The sequence below is a fragment of the Gossypium arboreum genome, chromosome 13, assembly GCF_025698485.1.
Source record: "Gossypium arboreum isolate Shixiya-1 chromosome 13, ASM2569848v2, whole genome shotgun sequence".
NCBI classification, from domain to species: Eukaryota; Viridiplantae; Streptophyta; class Magnoliopsida; order Malvales; family Malvaceae; genus Gossypium; species Gossypium arboreum.
This window is the reverse complement of record NC_069082.1, coordinates 12,481,860-12,500,215: the sequence shown is the minus strand read 5'-3', so window position 1 is coordinate 12,500,215 and position 18,356 is coordinate 12,481,860. Positions and strand designations below refer to the sequence as shown.

The 18,356-nt window shown below is 33.6% G+C and overlaps 3 protein-coding genes across 3 annotated transcripts; 1 reads left to right on the top strand and 2 right to left on the bottom strand.

Moving 5' to 3' along the window:
- Positions 1-4,469: 4,469 nt before the first annotated feature.
- On the bottom strand, positions 4,470-6,109 carry LOC108463266 (uncharacterized). Its single transcript, XM_017763214.2, has 5 exons — positions 5,932-6,109; positions 5,598-5,812; positions 5,340-5,516; positions 5,020-5,255; positions 4,470-4,891 (listed from the first exon to the last, which is right to left on the bottom strand). Exons 1-5 carry the CDS (start codon positions 5,999-6,001, stop codon positions 4,642-4,644), a joined length of 948 nt encoding a protein of 315 aa, XP_017618703.1. The 5' UTR covers positions 6,002-6,109; the 3' UTR covers positions 4,470-4,641.
- Positions 6,110-8,107: 1,998 nt separating this feature from the next.
- Positions 8,108-11,761, bottom strand: LOC108461350 (uncharacterized). Its single transcript, XM_017761173.2, has 7 exons — positions 11,102-11,761; positions 10,494-10,634; positions 10,290-10,403; positions 10,031-10,204; positions 9,189-9,304; positions 8,640-8,721; positions 8,108-8,481 (listed from the first exon to the last, which is right to left on the bottom strand). Exons 1-7 carry the CDS (start codon positions 11,513-11,515, stop codon positions 8,476-8,478), a joined length of 1,047 nt encoding a protein of 348 aa, XP_017616662.1. The 5' UTR covers positions 11,516-11,761; the 3' UTR covers positions 8,108-8,475.
- Positions 11,762-12,618: 857 nt separating this feature from the next.
- On the top strand, positions 12,619-16,085 carry LOC108461349 (indole-3-acetic acid-amido synthetase GH3.10-like). Its single transcript, XM_017761172.2, has 4 exons — positions 12,619-13,425; positions 13,581-13,682; positions 13,777-14,597; positions 14,762-16,085. The coding sequence occupies exons 1-4, from the start codon at positions 13,088-13,090 to the stop codon at positions 15,295-15,297; spliced, it is 1,797 nt and encodes a 598-aa protein (XP_017616661.1). The 5' UTR covers positions 12,619-13,087; the 3' UTR covers positions 15,298-16,085.
- The last annotated feature ends 2,271 nt before the right edge of the window (positions 16,086-18,356 follow it).

Below are 18,356 nucleotides of genomic sequence, written 5' to 3'. Positions count from 1 at the left end.
ATTGAGATTTGAGATTTACATCGAGATTTTGGAGTAAACTACAAGAAACCTTAAGTACTAAGCTAAATTTTAGCACAACATTTCATCCTCAGGTTGATGGGCAATCAGAACGAGTAATTCAGATTTTAGAAGACATGTTGAGATGTTGTATACTCGAGTTTGGAGATAGCTAGGAAAGGTATTTACCTTTAGTTGAATTTGCTTATAATAATAGTTATCAGTCCAGTATAAAAATGACACCATTTGAAGCTCTTTATGGAATAAAATGTAAGACTCTATTGTATTGGTCTGAATTGAGTGAATCCAAGTTATTGGGAGTCGATTTGGTCCGAGAAACTGAAGAAAAAGTTCGAATCATCCGGGATAGTTTGAAAGCTGCTTCAGACCGTCAAAAATCATATGCAAATTTGAAAAGAAGAGATATATAATTTGCGGTTGGCAATCGAGTGTTCTTAAAAGCTTTACTCTGGAAGAAAGTGTTACGGTTTGGCAGAAAAGGGAAACTGACTCTAAGATTTATCGGACTATATGAAATTGTTGAAAGAATTGGTCCTGTGGCTTATCGGTTAACTTTACCTCCGGAACTTGGGAAAATTCATAATGTGTTTCATGCATCTATGTTGAGACGGTAGAGATCAGATCCTTCACATGTGATTCCTCATACTTATCGGTTAGCTTTACCTCAGAAACTTGGGAAAATTCATAAAGTGTTGTGGCATCGTCATAGTTCGTAGGAGGCAACCTGGGAAACTGAGGAATCAATGAGATCACAGTATCCTAACTTATTTTTAGGTAACAAATTTCGAGGACAAAATTTCCTAAAGAAGGGGAGAGTTGTAATAGCCCAATTTTCAGTGGTATCGAAAATAGTGATTTAAGATCACTAAATCCGACAAGTAAGTTTAAAAATTTAATAAATTAATATTTATGAGTCAAATTTGATTTTTGAAATATTCTTGAATTAGTGAGTTTTGTGAATTAAAAGAATTTATTAGGTAAATTGGGTCAAAAACGAGGTACCAAGACCTCAATTAAATAAACTGAGCCATAAATATTTTTATAAATATTTACGGAGTGTTAGTGAATTAGTATTAAAATCTCGTTAGAAAATTTTAACATTTTTATAGTTAATTAATTAAAAATGACTAAATTAAAAAAGGTACAAAACTTGCAAATTAAGGAAATAATGATTAAATAGTTCAAGTAATAAATAAAGAAGGACTTAAAGAGAAAATTAGCCCTAAATTGAATGGCTGAAACGGTGAAGGCAGAAAAAAAACAAAGAAATTGGATGATAAATGGGCAAAATGGGAAATTAAGAAAATTTTAATTAGATAAATTGGGACTTGAAAGAAATCTAGACAATTCTTCATAATTCTTCAGCCAAAAACACCATAAGAGGTCTCTAAGAAGCTGGTTTTTCATAGTTTTACTCCATGTAACCTTAATTCTTGATTATTTCATGTATTTTTTATGTTTTTAATACTTTTACAATTAGGTCCACCTATTTAGTTCATTAGTTTTTGATTTTATGGTAATTTTGAAAATTTCCATTGATGAGTGCTGGGTATTTATGATGAATTAACATGGAATTGAAGCTTTAATTTTATTATATGATGATTTTATCAAGTAATTTCAATAGAAATTGATTTTAGGACCTAATTGTGAAAAATTTTAGAATTAGGGTTTGGTGTTAAAATTCTGAATATCAAAAGCTGTATAGTAGTGTAAAATAATTAGATAAAGTGTTAATTGAGAAAAATTAGCTCAATTGATGGATTGATTGATTAGGGATTAAATTGTAAAAATTGTAAAATTTAAGGTAAATGTGTAATTTCAAAAATTGAAGGGCATAAATTGTGAAGTGAATTAGAATTGAATTAGATGCTAATCAATGAATAATTTTACATTACAGATCAAGAACCCGAAGATAAACGCGAAAAAGAGAAATTAACAGAATAGTCACTGAATTTCTACAACTTCTACAATCTACCCCAAGTAAGTTCAAATGGTTGAATTTTTATGATAAATTGTTGATTTAGGAATGATATAATGTATTATTTTATATTTTTATTATTGATTTATGATTATGGTAATAATAAGACCATCGTATGTGCAGGTCGTGTGGTAGCCGTGTTGAAAGTTGAGTGGTGGACCATGCAATAGACTGACTTCATATTTGAGACACACAAATGAGCTACACGGGTGTGTGGTAGGCCTTGCGTGAAACATTAATGTGCAGTGGTCACACAAGCTGGCACATAGTCGTGTGTCCAGACCATGTGACTTATTATTTATGTATTAGGGACACACGGGTGTGTGTCAAACCGTGTAAGGTACACGGGCAACACATGGGCATGTGCCTAGACCGTGTAACTCACTGACTTGGTGAACAAGGGCACATGGACAACCACACAGCCGTGTGTCAGACCGTGTAGAGTCACACAGGCACCCACACGGGCATGTGAACCTAAATCACTAAATTTCAATTAACGCCATAATTGTTGTACGAGTCGAGTGTAAGCCGTTTGTAAGATATGTATGAACTAAATTGACTTGTATGATCTGCTTTATCATGATTATAAACTGGCCCTACATACCCGGATAAGACAATTCGTAAGAATTTCAACCCTCTGTTATATTAGAACTGTATGATTGTATCTGCATAAGTAAATATATATATTGGTCAATTGTTCTCTACATTTGCATGAGGTGAAATTTACGAATTAAAGGAAGTGTTTTGTACTGATTTGGTGGTCAAATGACTTGTAATGATATTTGATCTAGCAGTTAGATTGTAAACGCTGCAACGTGTCGTACCAACATTATGATGTGTATAAGGCTAGAAGGGTATTATATACCTACTGGTGTGTTAAATTGGTCGGAGATGGTCTACAACAGATGGGGGTAGGATAATTGCATTTGTATCTGTATTTACATCTGAATCTGTTTGTGTATCTAATCTGCTGAGTATTTGAACTACTCTGCATCCTAAACTATTGGGAATTATTAATCTAATCGAATAAGAGTGAGTGTGCTATTTGAAATCTTAGTGATATCTGAGTCATTTTATGTACTTTGAGTAATTATACTTTACATTAGATTTCAATGTACTAACTACACTGGATGAATTTTAGGAACCTCCCTGAACTAGGCGGCCGACGGACATGGGACTTCGTAATCTAATGGTCCTATATTTAAATATATGTGTATGTGTTTAAAATTGTTGTTTGTTTCCAACTTAAAGTTTTAAGATTGGATTGTGTTGAATGGTTGGTGGTTTTAAGATGTATCTATGCATTGGTTAAATCGACTTTGTGTGCATGTGTTTTCTGGTAAGTTCAATTGACACCTTAAACTTGATCTATCCATTTAGGTCGGGTTTAGGACATTACAAAATATTAGAACATAAATGTCGCCATGTGTTAACTCTAGGAAAGAAATATATTGTATGAAGAACAAATGTTAACTGAAACTACTCTTAATGCATTGACAAATAACCAAGCATTACTAACACGTCATACTTGTCACAATCCTCTGGGATTGTTTTAATATCTAGGTATAGATAGATAGATAGATTATAGCTACTAGAGAAAGAACTACGGCATATTCCTAGTCCTAGAATTGCTAGATTTATTGGAATAACTTCCATCATTAAATATTAAGCATTAATGGATTCACCCTGACTTGTATTTGCTTGCAACTTTAAGTTCAATACAAAGTAATTCTTTCTTCAAGGTTTTGCTACTAAAAGAAATAAAATTAGCAACAAACCACAATCTTTGTATCGTGACGGAATTAGAATTCATTAGAATCTGTGTGTTCTTTAGGTCTTTGGAGATGATGAAATTCTTGAAGCAGCAGAGGTGGTGTGGAACCGCGGGTTGCTGAAGCGTGTAGGAATTTGCCATGGCATTAGTGGGAATGCTTGTGTTCTCCTTTCACTCTACCCAAAAACAGGCAATGTAAAGGTTTTTTATAGGGCAAAAGCATTTGCTTGCATTTTGCTTGATCAGGCTCACAAGCTTATATCTTCTCCTAGACATGGTTGAGCCCTTGGGGCCCCAAACTCCCTGCATATGAGCTTTAATTTGTACACAAAATACAATAGGTAACGCTTGTCTACTTTCCTGGAAGACATGCTTTTGGATAACACTTGCAATGAATTATTTGCAATTATGAAATGGTTGAAGCATACATCTTTAAGTTCCGGATTATTTGGTCTCTTATTTGTAGTGTATGTGAACCTGATACTAACGCACTATGTTTCCACCTCCAATACTTTAATCAGCTCAAAATTGGAATTTGTGGCCGTTCTTATCTTCCTCACAAATTCTGCTCTTTTTACAGGTATCTTTTTCTCTAGCTTCGTTTAATTAATGGAGCTGGTAGCATACTTGTAAGCTTCCAATTTGGCACTCAAGCCTGTTGATTTGGATTTGGTTGTTAAATGATACCGTCAGCTAATCTTGGTGTAAGAGTGAATACTTAATTGAACTGAAATGAAGATTCTCAACTCCCAATACATTCAAATTTGACCATTTTGAGGTCATATTATTCTTTATTTAAATGGCACGAGGTCCTTTTATTCAGCGGTGAAGAAGGAAGAAGATGAAGAAGCAACTAGGTCATCAGTTTCCTCTATTCGCAGTGCTTGTTAAGGAAGGAGATAATGAGATGATTCACCTCCTCAGGAAGTTGTTCTTGGACGAAATGGGTCCCTTGTGCCAAAAATGTGACATCCAAATTGGGCACAAACTCCTTGACTTTGCCGCTCCTGATATAGTCTTCCAGCCCTGGGAATTTCATGATATAGTCCTTCTCTCCCATGATCACAAGTCCTGAAGCTCTGATTTTCCCATCATCCAGCCCACAGGGCAGCATCATAGTCCTGCATGTAAGATAAGAATATATATGTATAAAATACATATTTGATCAAAACACACCAGTTATGGCATAGGACTGGTTTGACTTATTGGAACATAATCAATCATGCTTCATCCATGTATGCAGGCTTACCTGTATGGAACTTGCAGTGCCGTGCGGAATCCACTTTTCTCGTATAAAGAACCATATTCTGCAAGATCCTCCTCGCTCAACCATCGTGGGAGAGGTGCAGATGAGTCGATCAATTCCATTATCTCTTGATTATCAGCAGCAACCGGGGGTAAACTTCCAGAGAACATAATATAAACCTTGCGAATAACCGTCTTTGTGTCAAAGCGGCCAAAATCTGCTTCAGCTCCTCCTGGCACCTGCAGGTAATTTACAACACAACATGATGGAAACGAGAGATGGGATTGAAAAAGATTAGCAGCAGATGAAATGAAATTACTTACCATCCATCTTAGCATATAAAAGCCTGGTGGAATGAGATGAAGTTGAGACTGGAGTGGAGAGAGACCTGGTAGCAGGAAAGGAACGCCTAGTAAAATGATGGTGGACACTCTATCAGGGTGAAGTATGCCCACCATGGCTGCTACAAAGGCCCCAAAATCCTTGGCAACAAGATGCGCCTGGTTTCAACAGTTAAAAAAAGAAGCTTCAACATATGTGCTGAATTTAGCTCTTATACACATCAAAGCCATTAATGGTACCTTAGTGATGCCCAAAGAGTCGAGAACGGCAACGACATCATCAACAAAATCATTAAAGGTTGCCTTCTCTGGTTCTGATGGATGCTCTGAGAGTCCATAGCCCCTAAAATCAATGGAAATAGCTCGATAGCCAGCATTAGCCACCGCAACCATCTGGTGCCTCCATGAATACCAAATTTCCGGGAACCCATGCAAGAATACCACCACTTTGGGACCTGCATGCCCACACCCCCATCATCATTAGAAGCTAGCTAGCCACAAGTATTATTAATTAGTCAAATTACGTACACTATATATATAAAATAAGCAAATGTAAAGAAGAGAATTGTCTAACCAGTTCCAATCTGGGCAACATGAAGCTTTAGTCCTTTAGCTTGTACATGGTTGTGCTGAATCTTTTCCATTGTTTAGAGTGGTGGATGAAGCTTTTTTTTCTTTTTGTGCACGTATACTGGTAATCGGATCAAAGCTATTTAAAGCGCAATCATGTATGTATTATATAATGCTTATTGATAATGTATGAGATTTAATATTGTTATATTCCTTGAAATGTTAAATTAATTTAAAACGTGAACTGTGCATGGACTATTTTTATTATTATCACTTCGTTGTGGCCAGTTAGTAGTGGATGAAGTTCAAATAAAATCAAAATAGTAATTAAAAATTTCGACTGCAAACAGTCCACTTGCCATTGGACAGGTTAGCTTTTATCATAATCTGATGTCTTTCTGGCATAAAAGAGGACAATGATACCTGCAGTTGCTTAGTTGTTGACCGAATCTAAGATTTGAATAATTTGGATTGGATAAATTAATTTTTATTTTTTAAGGAAAGCGTCGTTACATATCTCCAACAATTTTTTAAGATTATTTTTCACGGTCTGTTTAGAATTTGACAACTTCACAGGAAAATATCTCGTATTTGACAAGTCCACACAAAAATACCTCTGCCTAAAAAGTCCAACCATGTTGATCTAACTCAACCCATCACCCATGGCATATAGATCATTAATGAAGGAATCATTAATAAGTTTATTGGCAGAGATTCATCGACAAGTTTAAATCATAAGTCAAACAACTCTTGCCGACAAAAATCGATTGGTCTGCTGTTTTTAGAAGTGTTGATGGCCGAGCTACCTTGACCCGAAGGCCTGCTCAAAATGTAAGAGTGTTTGAGTAAAAATATAAATTTAAAAAATAGGTTTCGACAAAAAATAAGGCCCGTTTAAAAAATGGGTCTGACATTGAGTAAGGTATTTTTAGTCCAGGTCTGGCCCGGCCCGAATTCACTCAAGGACAAAAAATTATTTTTTTTATTTTTGAATGTTATTTTCTTATTGTTTTCTCCCTATTTTACTACCATTTTATTATCATGTTACTACTATTTTGTTGTTATTGTTTAAATATTGTATAAAACTTATTTTATTGTTAATTTTGTTATTATTTTAAAGGTATTTGTTAATTTTTTATTATTTTAGAGGCATTTACTTGTTAAGTTGCATCTATCTTAGTGTTATTTAAGTCTACATAGTTTTTAAAATTTATTTTAATTTGTTGAAAAATATTTATTTTGATGTTTTAGTGTTTTTAATGTATTATATATTTAAAAATAATATAAAAATTAATACTGGTGGACCGGCTTGGACTCGGGTTTTAGTATTTTTATCTGAGTCGGGTTTGAAAAAAATTTTGGCCTATTTTGGGCCCAGCCAGCTTGAGCCCAATAAATGGGCCTAATTTTTTAACTAAGTCCAACTCAAACCCAGCCTGGCCCGACCCATGAACACCTCTAGTTGTGTTTCTTTAGGTTTAATTGTTTTTCTTAGGTTTTGTTTTGTTTTCTTTAATGATAGGAATTAAATTTGCTTATAGGTGGAGTTACTCAATTTACCATAAAAGTAAGAGAATTAAGGTAAAAATATAGGTTCAAAAAATAAATTTTAAAAAAATATATTTTAAAAACGAACCGAACTTTAAGTAAGATATTTTTGCCCGAGCTCAACCTGGCTCAAATTCCCTAAATGATAAAAAAAAAAAGATTTGTCTTTTTTTTATTTCAATGATATTTTCTCGTTGTTTTCTCTTTATTGTACTATCATTGCACTATTATGTTACTATTATTTTGTTATTATTGTTTAAATATTATATAACACTAGTTTTATTGTTAATTTTGTTATTAGTTTAGAGATATTTTCTTATTATATTACATCTATCTTATTATTATTTAAATATACATACTTTTAAATTTTTATTTTTAATTTATTCAAAAATATTTATTTTAATATTTTAATATATTATATATATTTAAAATTTATGTAAAATATAATATAATATAAAAAATTTAATATGAACAAATCAAATTAAATCCAAATTTTAACATTTTAATTAAATCATATTTAATAAAATTTTTAAACTCATTTTTCAGTCGGGCCCATACCTCACAAATAAACTTAAATTTTTTATTTGAATTAGAGTCTACTTATTATCACCTCTAATAAGAATCAGTACGGATGTATTTAATGCTTTCTTCTCTTTTCTTTTGTATTGCCACCAACCACAGCGAATTGTTTCTGGACGGCTGGCAAGTTGGTAGTATGTAACCGTCAGTTTCTTCCACTTAATACATCAGTATAAATCATACAAGGGTAAGGATGGAATGTTGCTATGTCCATATTATTACACTTCTCTTGATACAAATAATATCCCCACTATGCTCTGCTTTACCTGAAAGACTAATGTAGGAAAAAAGCATAAAAATTGTACATGGGGTGAAATTCCTTGGTAGGGAACTTTACTCTTTCACCAGTCACTACAAGGAATCCTCCAAGTCGCCTAAATGATGTTTCTCATCTCTCTTTACAACTGAGATATCGATTCGTTTATTCCTGACAAATAAAATTGAAGATTGAAATACATTAGTACAACATGAAAAGGAAGTGAATGCCTAGAGATGAACTTCAGTACCATAAATCAATTACTATGTAAACTTCATTTATCATTCAAAATATATGCCAAAGGATGCAAAACATTCTTCTAGCTCTACCTCAGGAGGATTGTTTAATGAATTCGAGTCTGCATCCATCATTGGCTCAGTTATACGTGCTTCTGATTTCTCATTAGAATAACTTCAAGATGAAAACACCAGCCCGCGTTAGAAAGAAATTCCAATCGAAACAAATATAACAAGCACGGAAAGAAACAGAAAAATGATTAAATTCTGTTGCACGCTATTCAAAACATATTACCGTGGAATTTGTATCAGTTTATATGACAAGCGAATATGTAGTTGTACCATGTATGAAGATTTGTCAAAAAGATAGACCAACTAGAGAGAAAAATGGCCAACAATCATACAGGGATTAATGAGAAAAGGATAAAAAGTAAGAAGCCAGAATAGCATATAATCCTGGTTCTGCAATTTGGTTGTTAAGAATGCAGGAGACAAGACGAGTACAGAAAATATAGTGAAAAGTACACACAACACCTAATAAATGATTATATGGTTGTAGCAACTAAATGATATACTAAGAATGTGCTGCAGAAACAGTGGCATATGTCTTCACATATTAGACAAGATGGCAGAGATACGTACGTTGACAATATTGTTACCCAGATAAGCTCCACACAATCAACCCAAAGGAGCCTTTGTTCAACAGGTATGACACCATAGGTAATCACATGAGCAAATGGCCAAAGCTTCCAACCTGCCTGTGAAGTGTGTGTAATTTATTAGTAATAAATCATGTTTAGCATGATATACAAATAAAAAAGGTGTTAACTGCACATTCATCAAACTCAAGTACAGAACAAACATAACAGTCAAATTTCCAATATGGAAACCCAGGGTAGATTTGACAGAGCAACCCCGGTTGCTAACAGCATAGAAAATTTTCGGAGTGTGCCAATGTTGGTGAAATGTTTCATCAAATGCACTTTCCTTTGTGATTTTTCATTTTTACCAAAAAGCCATAGAGATTTCATCAAAAATAACCATGGAGATTATAAAAGAGAAATACACAACTTCTCCATTCACCCTATCAGCAGAAATCAATCAAAACAGTTCTCAGCATAGGCATGGTTTCACAGTTAGCTATGATGTAGCTTGAGGTCAGTTATATAGTACTAAATTAAAATATACAGATTTCTCCTTCTCCGCACAGCATTTTTTCTAAGCCGATTTTAAGGTCGACCTGTTAAGAAAGCTTGAATCCTCCAATACATCATGGAGAAGAGGTAGACATTTTACATTGACAGTGATTAATGTAAAAGAAAAAGGAGCATATATGATAAATCCTGCTCTAACAAATAAAGCATGAAATAGAATTCCAGCCTATCAAAAATCATGGGTAGAGTAGACTACATCGTTTGCAATGCATACCACAACCATTGACACCTAAAATATGCATCAAAAGAAACAGAAGAAAAGCTTCTTACAGTCAGCATAGGCCAAAATGTTGCCTTCAGTTCTTTATAGATATTAGCCGAGGACTCAAAACGCAAGAACCCCAAAACTACATAATATATACTGTTCCAGATTGCAGCCCAAACTGTTTGATCAAAGATAACTTTTGCTGGAACCACCCACCAGTCATTGAAAGGAAACAGAGCCTGGAACTCAAAGTGTTTCAGTGCTCCATGGAAAAAAATTGACTCAAAGCAGCAAAACATATAAACCATGAACCACAAGTATTACCTCACAAAACTGGTAATAATGATGAGAAAGGGATCCATGAAGAGTAAATCCAACAAGGCCCGATCTGAACATACGTGTCCGGTCAAAGTCGAAAAGAGGCTTTCCTTCATAACACTACACACAGGCTATACAATATGAGCTGAATGCAATATATGTTTAAGTTTAAAGGATTAATAGAGAGAGTGGAGAAGAGAGAGAAACTACTTGTGCAATCCAATCTCCTATTGAATAGACTATCCCACTTATTGCCATTTTGGCTATCACTGGGTTGGCTTTAAGAGCTTGTTCGTATGCAATCCAATTATGTTCTGGAACATATCGGAGTACCTCATAAAGTGTCCATCCCTGTTAATCATTCATAAGAATCAAATAAATACTGAGATAGGAAAAAAAAACAATATTGTAGCACTTAGATTTTCACTTCATTTTATTTTGAGGACTCCAGCTTTCACTTGGTTTTTGAAAGCTAATCTGCATAAAACCTCAAATTTCCAGGAAAGCACAAATCATAAATGAAGACCCCCTTTTTTTTTACAAGCAAAGTTTCAGATTTCATGGTTAGTTTAGAAAGTTATAAACACCTCAACAATTTTCAAGAATAAAATCATAAAATGACGAACGAAAGAGATTAACCAACTCTAGCAGAGAGAGAAGTGAAACCAAGGAAAACTACTACCAAACGAAAATACCCTTCTCAAAACAAGAGCATACCAAAGGAAAGCTCTTTTGAAACGAATCATTATTCAACTCTAAGTAAAACAGGAAATAAAATTAAAATGCAAAAAAAATGAAAAACCTAGGAGAAAACTTACATGCCAGTAATCATGATCAATTGTAAGCAACTTGGATACAGCAAGCGTGCCAAATCCAAGAACAATAGAGGCATTGATTGCTCTACTACTCAACTTCTCGACATCATCATGGCCATCACCATCATCACCGTGACCGCCTCCAACCTCTGAAGAAGAAGCCTCCAAAGTTTTGGAGCCATTTGGGAACAAAAGCTTCTTAGGTTCATGGGAATGACTGTTCTTCTTTGGAGCCAATTCTTTGTCCTCTGTGACTGATTGAATGACCCAATTTCTTCTGTTTTTGGGGTTGAGCTTTAACAGGTTTGAGCTGGTTTTGTGAGAGAGACGAGTGGAGGGGAGAATTGGAGAGAAATCGGGGAAACTCTGGGATTTAACGATGGGTTTACGGCAGGCGATACTGTTGAGAGCGGCCATGGATAGGGAGGTTTCGTGTAGTACCAGAATTTCAAATTTGAGTTTTTTTTTTTCTTAAACTTCTATTATTGGCTTATTGAAGATCATTCTGATTAGGATAATATCGGATTACAGTATGCTTTTTATGAAAAAGAAAAATTTATCACTTTACACAGTCTCACTGATTCCTTTTTGCCTCTTTTAAATTTCATTCAACCAATTTACACATCAAAACACCAATTAATGTTCACCTCGTTCAGCTTCAACGTGGTATACAGTTGTTTGTGGTAAAATCGGATTTGAATTGGGTACTAAAAAAATTTTAAGTTTGATTGTTTAGTTTCGATTAGGTTCTTTTGGATAATTTTTATAATTTCAATCTAAATAAAAATATTAAAATTTAAGTTCAACTCAACTTGTTTTATTTTTTATATAGAAAATTTTAAAAATATAATACATCAAATACACTAAAAGATTAAAATAAATATTTCTTAACAAATTAAAAATAAATTTAAAAAATCTTTACACTTAAATAACTTTGGATAAATATCTCTTAACAAGCAAATATTTCTAAAATAATAATAAAATTAACAATAAACAAGTGTTATACAATATATAAACATTAACAAAAAAATAATAACAATATAATAATAAAATAATAACAAAAAGTGAGAAAATAACAATAAAATATAAAAAAATAACAGCAAAAATAACAAAAAAAATTTATTAAAAATTCAAGTCAAATCGGATCCGAACAAAAAAAACACCTTATCCGAAATCTGATCCATTTTCTAAACTTACATTTTGGATCTACCTTAAACCATCTCACTTTTGGCATGAAGAACTCTAGTGTCTTTAATTTTGACCGCGTTGTGTGTTGAAGAAATTTTAAACGTTAAGTTTGAGGAAATTTGTTAAATAAGGGCAGAGCCGAAACTTTGAAGAACAAAAAAGTAATGATTTTAGAATTGGACGGTATAAATCCAAGCTGCAGGGTTGAGGGGGATAAAATATAAATATTTACGACCATCCCTTTTAAACCTTTAATTTAGAACAGGGAAAGATAATGAAGCAAAAGAAAAGCAGAATCTCCGGTATCATGGAAATGTAAAAGGAAAAAAACATCATCTTGGCAAATGGAAGTAATACATACATATAGCATAACCACAAATGGGGAAGAAACTTTATCACTTTCAATCGATGGCTTAATTATGAACATGGAGGGAAACTATGATTGGGTTTGGTCCCAGCCATATTTTACTCCAAATCCAGGAGAATCTCTATCTGAAATGATAAACTCCGTCACTTGTGGTCTATAACCCATCGTACAAATTCCATGATGGAACTTCTGCAAACAAATGGAGGTTTGTTGAGCCTTTCAATAAGGGACAATGACCTTAGCTATTATAATTAGGCCACAGGCATGAATGTGAGATTTTCGACCGTGGGCTCCCTCCTTTCCTTTTGTGTATTTCTGATTCTGAGACGCACACACCCAAAAAACCACAACCTGCTACACCAATATATATGCACACGTATTCCTCATTTCTTTGGTTTTTGTTTTAGGCTCCTCTGTTGCTTTTGCAGCGCTTGATGGAAGCAGCTCAAGTTGTGACCAGTAATGGCAATGCCGATGGTAACTACCAGTACGAAATTATCAGTTGGTTCGATAGTGTATCGAAGAACGCCGCCATGGTCCAGACGGAGACACTTGGTCAGATTCTTCATCTCAACTATGGTGTGGAGTACCTGAAAAAATGGTTTGGGGACATGAAGATCCAGGACATGGATGCTTGTGCATTGGAATCTCTTTACGCCTCTTTAGTTCCTCTAGCCTCCCATGCAGATTTTGAGCCTTTTATTCAACGAATTGCAGATGGGGACACTGCTCCTATTCTCACCCAACAACCTATTACTACTCTCTCTCTAAGGTAACATCTTTTTCAGTACTCCTTTTCTCTTTTTCTTTTTTCCTTTATGTTTCGGGTCTTCACTGTCCCAAAAAGCCATCTTTTAGATGAGACTCTTGCCTTGGATCCGTCTCTCATAACGTTTTTATTACGGCTTATCTGCAATTTGTTTGTAGCTCCGGTACCACAGAAGGGAGACAGAAGCTTTTACCCTTTACTCGCCATAGCTCCCAGACCACCTTGCATATATATAGGTTGGCAGCAGCTTACAGATCAAGGTCATCCATCCCATACTCAGATATAAATGTATAATTTGTTTTGCAATGCGTGCTGATCCCATTATTCCCATACTTTTTTTGTATTTTTTTAAAGGGTTTATCCAATAAGAGAAGGTGGAAGAATCTTGGAGTTCATATACAGCAGTAAACAGTTAAAAACAAAGGGAGGATTAACAGCGGGAACAGCAACCACCCACTATTATGCTAGTGAAGAATACAACATCAAACAGGAGAAGACCAAGTCATTCACTTGCAGCCCACAGGAAGTGATTTTCGGGGGAGATTATAAACAATCTACTTATTGCCATCTATTACTCGGCCTCTTGTTTTGGGATGAGGTCGAGTTAATCGCCTCAACCTTCGCTTACAGCATAGTCCAAGCCTTTGCCACTTTTGAAGAGCAATGGGAAGAAATATGCAGTGATATCAAGGACGGCACATTGAGCTCAAGGATAACACTGCCCAGGATGCGAAAAGCCGTGTTGGATATAATTTCTCCAAGCCCATGTTTGGCATCACAGATTGAAGCCATTTGCAGGGACTCCAAAGCTTCCAACTGGTATGGCATCGTTCCCAGGCTGTGGCCGAATGCAAAGTATGTGTACTCTATCATGACCGGTTCAATGCAACCCTACTTGAAGAAGCTTAGGCACTATGCTGCCTCGTTACCGCTAGTGAGTGCTGACTACGGGTCAACCGAGGGTTGGATTGGGGTGAACTTGGATCCTTGTTTGCCGCCTGAAGATGTCAATTTTGCTGTAATCCCTACTTTTTCTTATTTCGAGTTTATACCCCTGAACAAAAAGAAGCAAGATTTGACTTCCGGCACAGTTGGTTACATAGAAGATGAACCAGTCCCACTCTCCCAAGTCAAGATTGGACAAGAATATGAGCTTGTCCTTACAACTTTTACTGGTATATTATATATGCTCATGTTTCTTTCACTAATTTAATTATGAGATGGTCTAACATGATTGTTACATCCATGTCCGACTGCACTTCGCTTAAGTTTCCTTCTTTTGAAGATGGTTGGATGGATGATTAGATAACTTGTTTCACTTGTATGTAATTCTTGTCAGGGCTTTACAGATATCGGCTAGGAGATGTGGTGGAAGTGGCTGGATTTCATAATGGGACCCCGAAATTAAATTTCATATTCAGGAGGGAGCTAATATTAACGGTTAACATAGACAAGAACACAGAAAATGACCTGCAGCTGGCGGTAGAAAGAGGGTCAGAGGTGCTAAACAAGTATGGAGGGGAGCTGGTTGATTTCACGAGCCATGCGGAGGTGATGCATCAACCAGGGCACTACATGATTTACTGGGAAATAAAAGGGGAAGTGGAGGAGAGGGTGCTAGGTGAGTGCTGTGGCGTAATGGATGCTTCTTTTGTGGATCACGGCTATGTTGTGTCCAGGAGAACCAACTCCATTGGACCTTTAGAGCTTTGCATTGTGGAAACAGGGACTTTCAACAAGGTTTTGGATTATTTCATAGGGAATGGAGCAGCACTTGGCCAATTCAAGACTCCAAGGTGCACCAACAACCATATCCTCCTTCGAATCCTTAATCTTTGCACCATTAAAAGGTTCCACAGCACTGCTTACAATTAACAACAACACAGGCTTATCTACCAAGTGCTCTTTAATTTCACATATTATTCCTTTTCTCTTCCCACTATCAAAAATACCATCGATTTCAGGTGTAATAGGGAAAAAAACATATTTTAGAGTTTAGGTTGATGCTTTTTCTTCTTCTTTTTTTTTTCATTTTGCAACTTAGATAATTAACCTGCATTATTATTATTATGAGGGATGAGTGAATGCTAATGTCCATTTCAGAGTGTTGATGATTGGAACCAAGCATTCCATTTTTAGTACAGGTGGATGATTCATCTCTTCTGGGTAAACTGTAAAATGAGAAGGATTATTGTTATATACTGTGTAAAAACACGGGATGAGTGGATTTTCTTTAACTGGGTAGAATTTATAAAACAAATGAATAAAGGGGTATCTATTAATTACTCCAAACAGATAGGAGTTGAACAGGTACGGGTGGTGGACACAAGTTTTACCATTAAGACAACAATGTGGTAGATCCTGAAGATATTAATAGCTTTTATCTTGGAGAAAAAAGAAAAAGAGGGGCATAACTACTACGGAAACTGCATTAATCAACGTGTCCCGGCTTTCCATGTTTTAACAAAATTTGACACACAAAGTTCTTTCCCAACTTGTTGTCAGGTCGTGTTTTGGACAGCACAATGATTTGGAACCATACACGTGACTCACAACGTGGGGTGTTAAATCTCTAAGCTCCTTGCTGTCTTATATATTAAAGGGATACTGCTTTATTTTGTACTCCAATTTTATTAAAAATATATTTTAATCTTTTATTTAAATTTTTATGTTTAGCCTTTGATTTTATTTATTAAATCACCTTAAAATTAATAAAAAATTATCCTAAAATAAATGAAAAGGTTAACTTTTATTAATGTTGCTAACGTGAAACACAAGTGGATTATCGTGTGGATATCATATCAATAATTAATTTTTTAATATTTAAAAATTCAAAAATATAAAAATTATTAAAATTATTTAAAAATTATATAATTTTTAAAATTAAGTAATTGATAAGTAGCATATACGTGGATACTATGTCAGTAAAGTTAACAGACATTAACTTTTTCATATATTTTGAGGTGATTTGACAAACAATACTATTTAATAGCTAAAAGAGACGAAAAATTAAATGAAAAACTAAAATAATTTTTTTTTTAAAGTTGGAGGGTCAAATAAGTTATTTTGTCCATCTATAGTGGAGTGGGGCGAGTGATAGAACAGACCGGCTAACTGTGGAGCAGTGATGGATTTGACAATATTTGTCTCCACTCCGCTCCATTGCCATTCCTACTCATATGAAAAAAATTATATAATAAACATATTTATAAAAAGTTGTTTTAAGAAGACATAGTAAAAACATTGATAATAATGAGATTTGGGGTTCAAATCCTATCAATTTTTTTTAAAATTTCCAAATGACAAAAATATTCTCACGATAATATTTATTATTTTATAAAATGAATGGTTTTTAATAATTGTTCAATTAAATTGGATCCAGTTGAAGGATAACACCAACTCAATAAACCCCTTAGATATAGTACACATAAAAAGAAAGGGTTTTGAGTAATTGTTCAATTGAGAATTGAGACCTAATGAAGGACGACATCAACTCAATAAATCCCATAACCATAGTATAGATAAAATAAAGATTTTGATAATTACTCAATTGAGTTAAGACCTAGTTAAAAGGTGACACTAAATGAGTAAATCTATAATATATATAAATTAAAATTATCTTTAAAAAATAATTTTAAGCACCTAATAATAATATATCATATTATCTATTTTAAAGGAAATTCTAATTAATTTAATGCACTTTCTAGATAAATTTTGTAATGTTTTAACCTTAAGGTTTAAAGTTGACTAAATTTTCATTATCCAAAAAAACTTGAGTAAAATTTAGTGTTTCATATTTAGAGTTTAGAATTTAGTGTTTATAATTTGGTTAGGTTTTAAAATTTAAAGTTTAAGGTTTTAAAATTTTATAAAATAAATAATTAATTTTTAAAATCCTATACAAAACTTGATTGTGGGACTTACATATTTCGAGAGTTGGCAAATCTTTTGACTATTTGATTTTATTTCTTTGTTTGTTAGAGTTAAAAAAATGAGAATAATTTACATAATGACGATCCTAAAAATTAAGGTTTTTAGACACATCATCAAATTTTAAAGACATGAAACTATTATCATACACTTATCTATAGAGAAAATATTTTGTGGACCCTTCCCACTACATTATTCATGGTCCCTTTCTAATTATTTAATGATATTTCAACAAATTTTCTATGTCATTTACGCATGGTTTTGAAAATTTTTATACCCTAAACCCTAAATCTAGAATCTCAAACCTTAAACCCAACATATAGAACAACAAACCTAAACATGAACACCAAACTCATAACCCCAAATCATTGAACTCAAATCATAAACCCGAGCTCATAACCCATAACCCGAAACCCTTAAACATTGAACTCAAATCATAAACCTCAAACTCTTGAATCATAAACTTAACCTCAAACCCCAAACCCAAACCCAAACTCAAACCTTAAACCTTAAATCTCAAACCCTAAATCTTGGGGTTTGGGGTTCAAGATTTAAGGTTCAAGGTTCTGAGTATAGGGTAAAATAATTACCAAAATTATATGTAACATGGAAAAAGAATTGCACAAAATTTACTAATTTTTTAAATTGGTTGCACAAAAATAAAAATATCAATTTATGGAAAAAATGATTAAAATTTTAATTTAAAAATTAATAATTTTAAGTAATTTAACTTTACTAAAGTTAAATTAAGTTGGAGAAGATATTAGATATAGATGAGTGTATAATAATATTTTATTATCTTTAAAATTTAATGACGTGACACTATTTTATTGATGCCTAAAATTGATCCTGATATAATTTATTCCCTTAAAATAATCATAAAAGCTAACTTAGTATTTCTTGATATATTATATTGTTCATTCTCTCTAAAAAAATATGATATGGTATATTATTATTATTATTATTATTATTATTATTATTATTATTATTATTATTATTAAGGG

What these genes read in the sequence shown, in the direction of transcription:
- LOC108463266 (XM_017763214.2), bottom strand. Translation starts at nt 6,001, where the DNA reads ATGGAAAAGATTCAGCACAACCATGTACAAGCTAAAGGACTAAAGCTT. An exon ending in TGTTGCCCAGATTGGAACTG is followed by an intron (nt 5,813 to 5,931) that starts GTTAGACAATTC and finishes GTGGGCATGCAG; the next exon opens with GTCCCAAAGTGGTGGTATTC. An exon ending in GCACTGCAAGTTCCATACAG is followed by an intron (nt 4,892 to 5,019) that starts GTAAGCCTGCAT and finishes TCTTACATGCAG; the next exon opens with GACTATGATGCTGCCCTGTG.
- LOC108461350 (XM_017761173.2), bottom strand. Translation starts at nt 11,515, where the DNA reads ATGGCCGCTCTCAACAGTATCGCCTGCCGTAAACCCATCGTTAAATCC. An exon ending in TAGGAGATTGGATTGCACAA is followed by an intron (nt 10,404 to 10,493) that starts GTAGTTTCTCTC and finishes GCCTGTGTGTAG; the next exon opens with TGTTATGAAGGAAAGCCTCT. An exon ending in ATTATTACCAGTTTTGTGAG is followed by an intron (nt 10,205 to 10,289) that starts GTAATACTTGTG and finishes TTTGAGTTCCAG; the next exon opens with GCTCTGTTTCCTTTCAATGA.
- LOC108461349 (XM_017761172.2), top strand. Translation starts at nt 13,088, where the DNA reads ATGGAAGCAGCTCAAGTTGTGACCAGTAATGGCAATGCCGATGGTAAC. An exon ending in ATTACTACTCTCTCTCTAAG is followed by an intron (nt 13,426 to 13,580) that starts GTAACATCTTTT and finishes ATTTGTTTGTAG; the next exon opens with CTCCGGTACCACAGAAGGGA. An exon ending in TGTCCTTACAACTTTTACTG is followed by an intron (nt 14,598 to 14,761) that starts GTATATTATATA and finishes AATTCTTGTCAG; the next exon opens with GGCTTTACAGATATCGGCTA.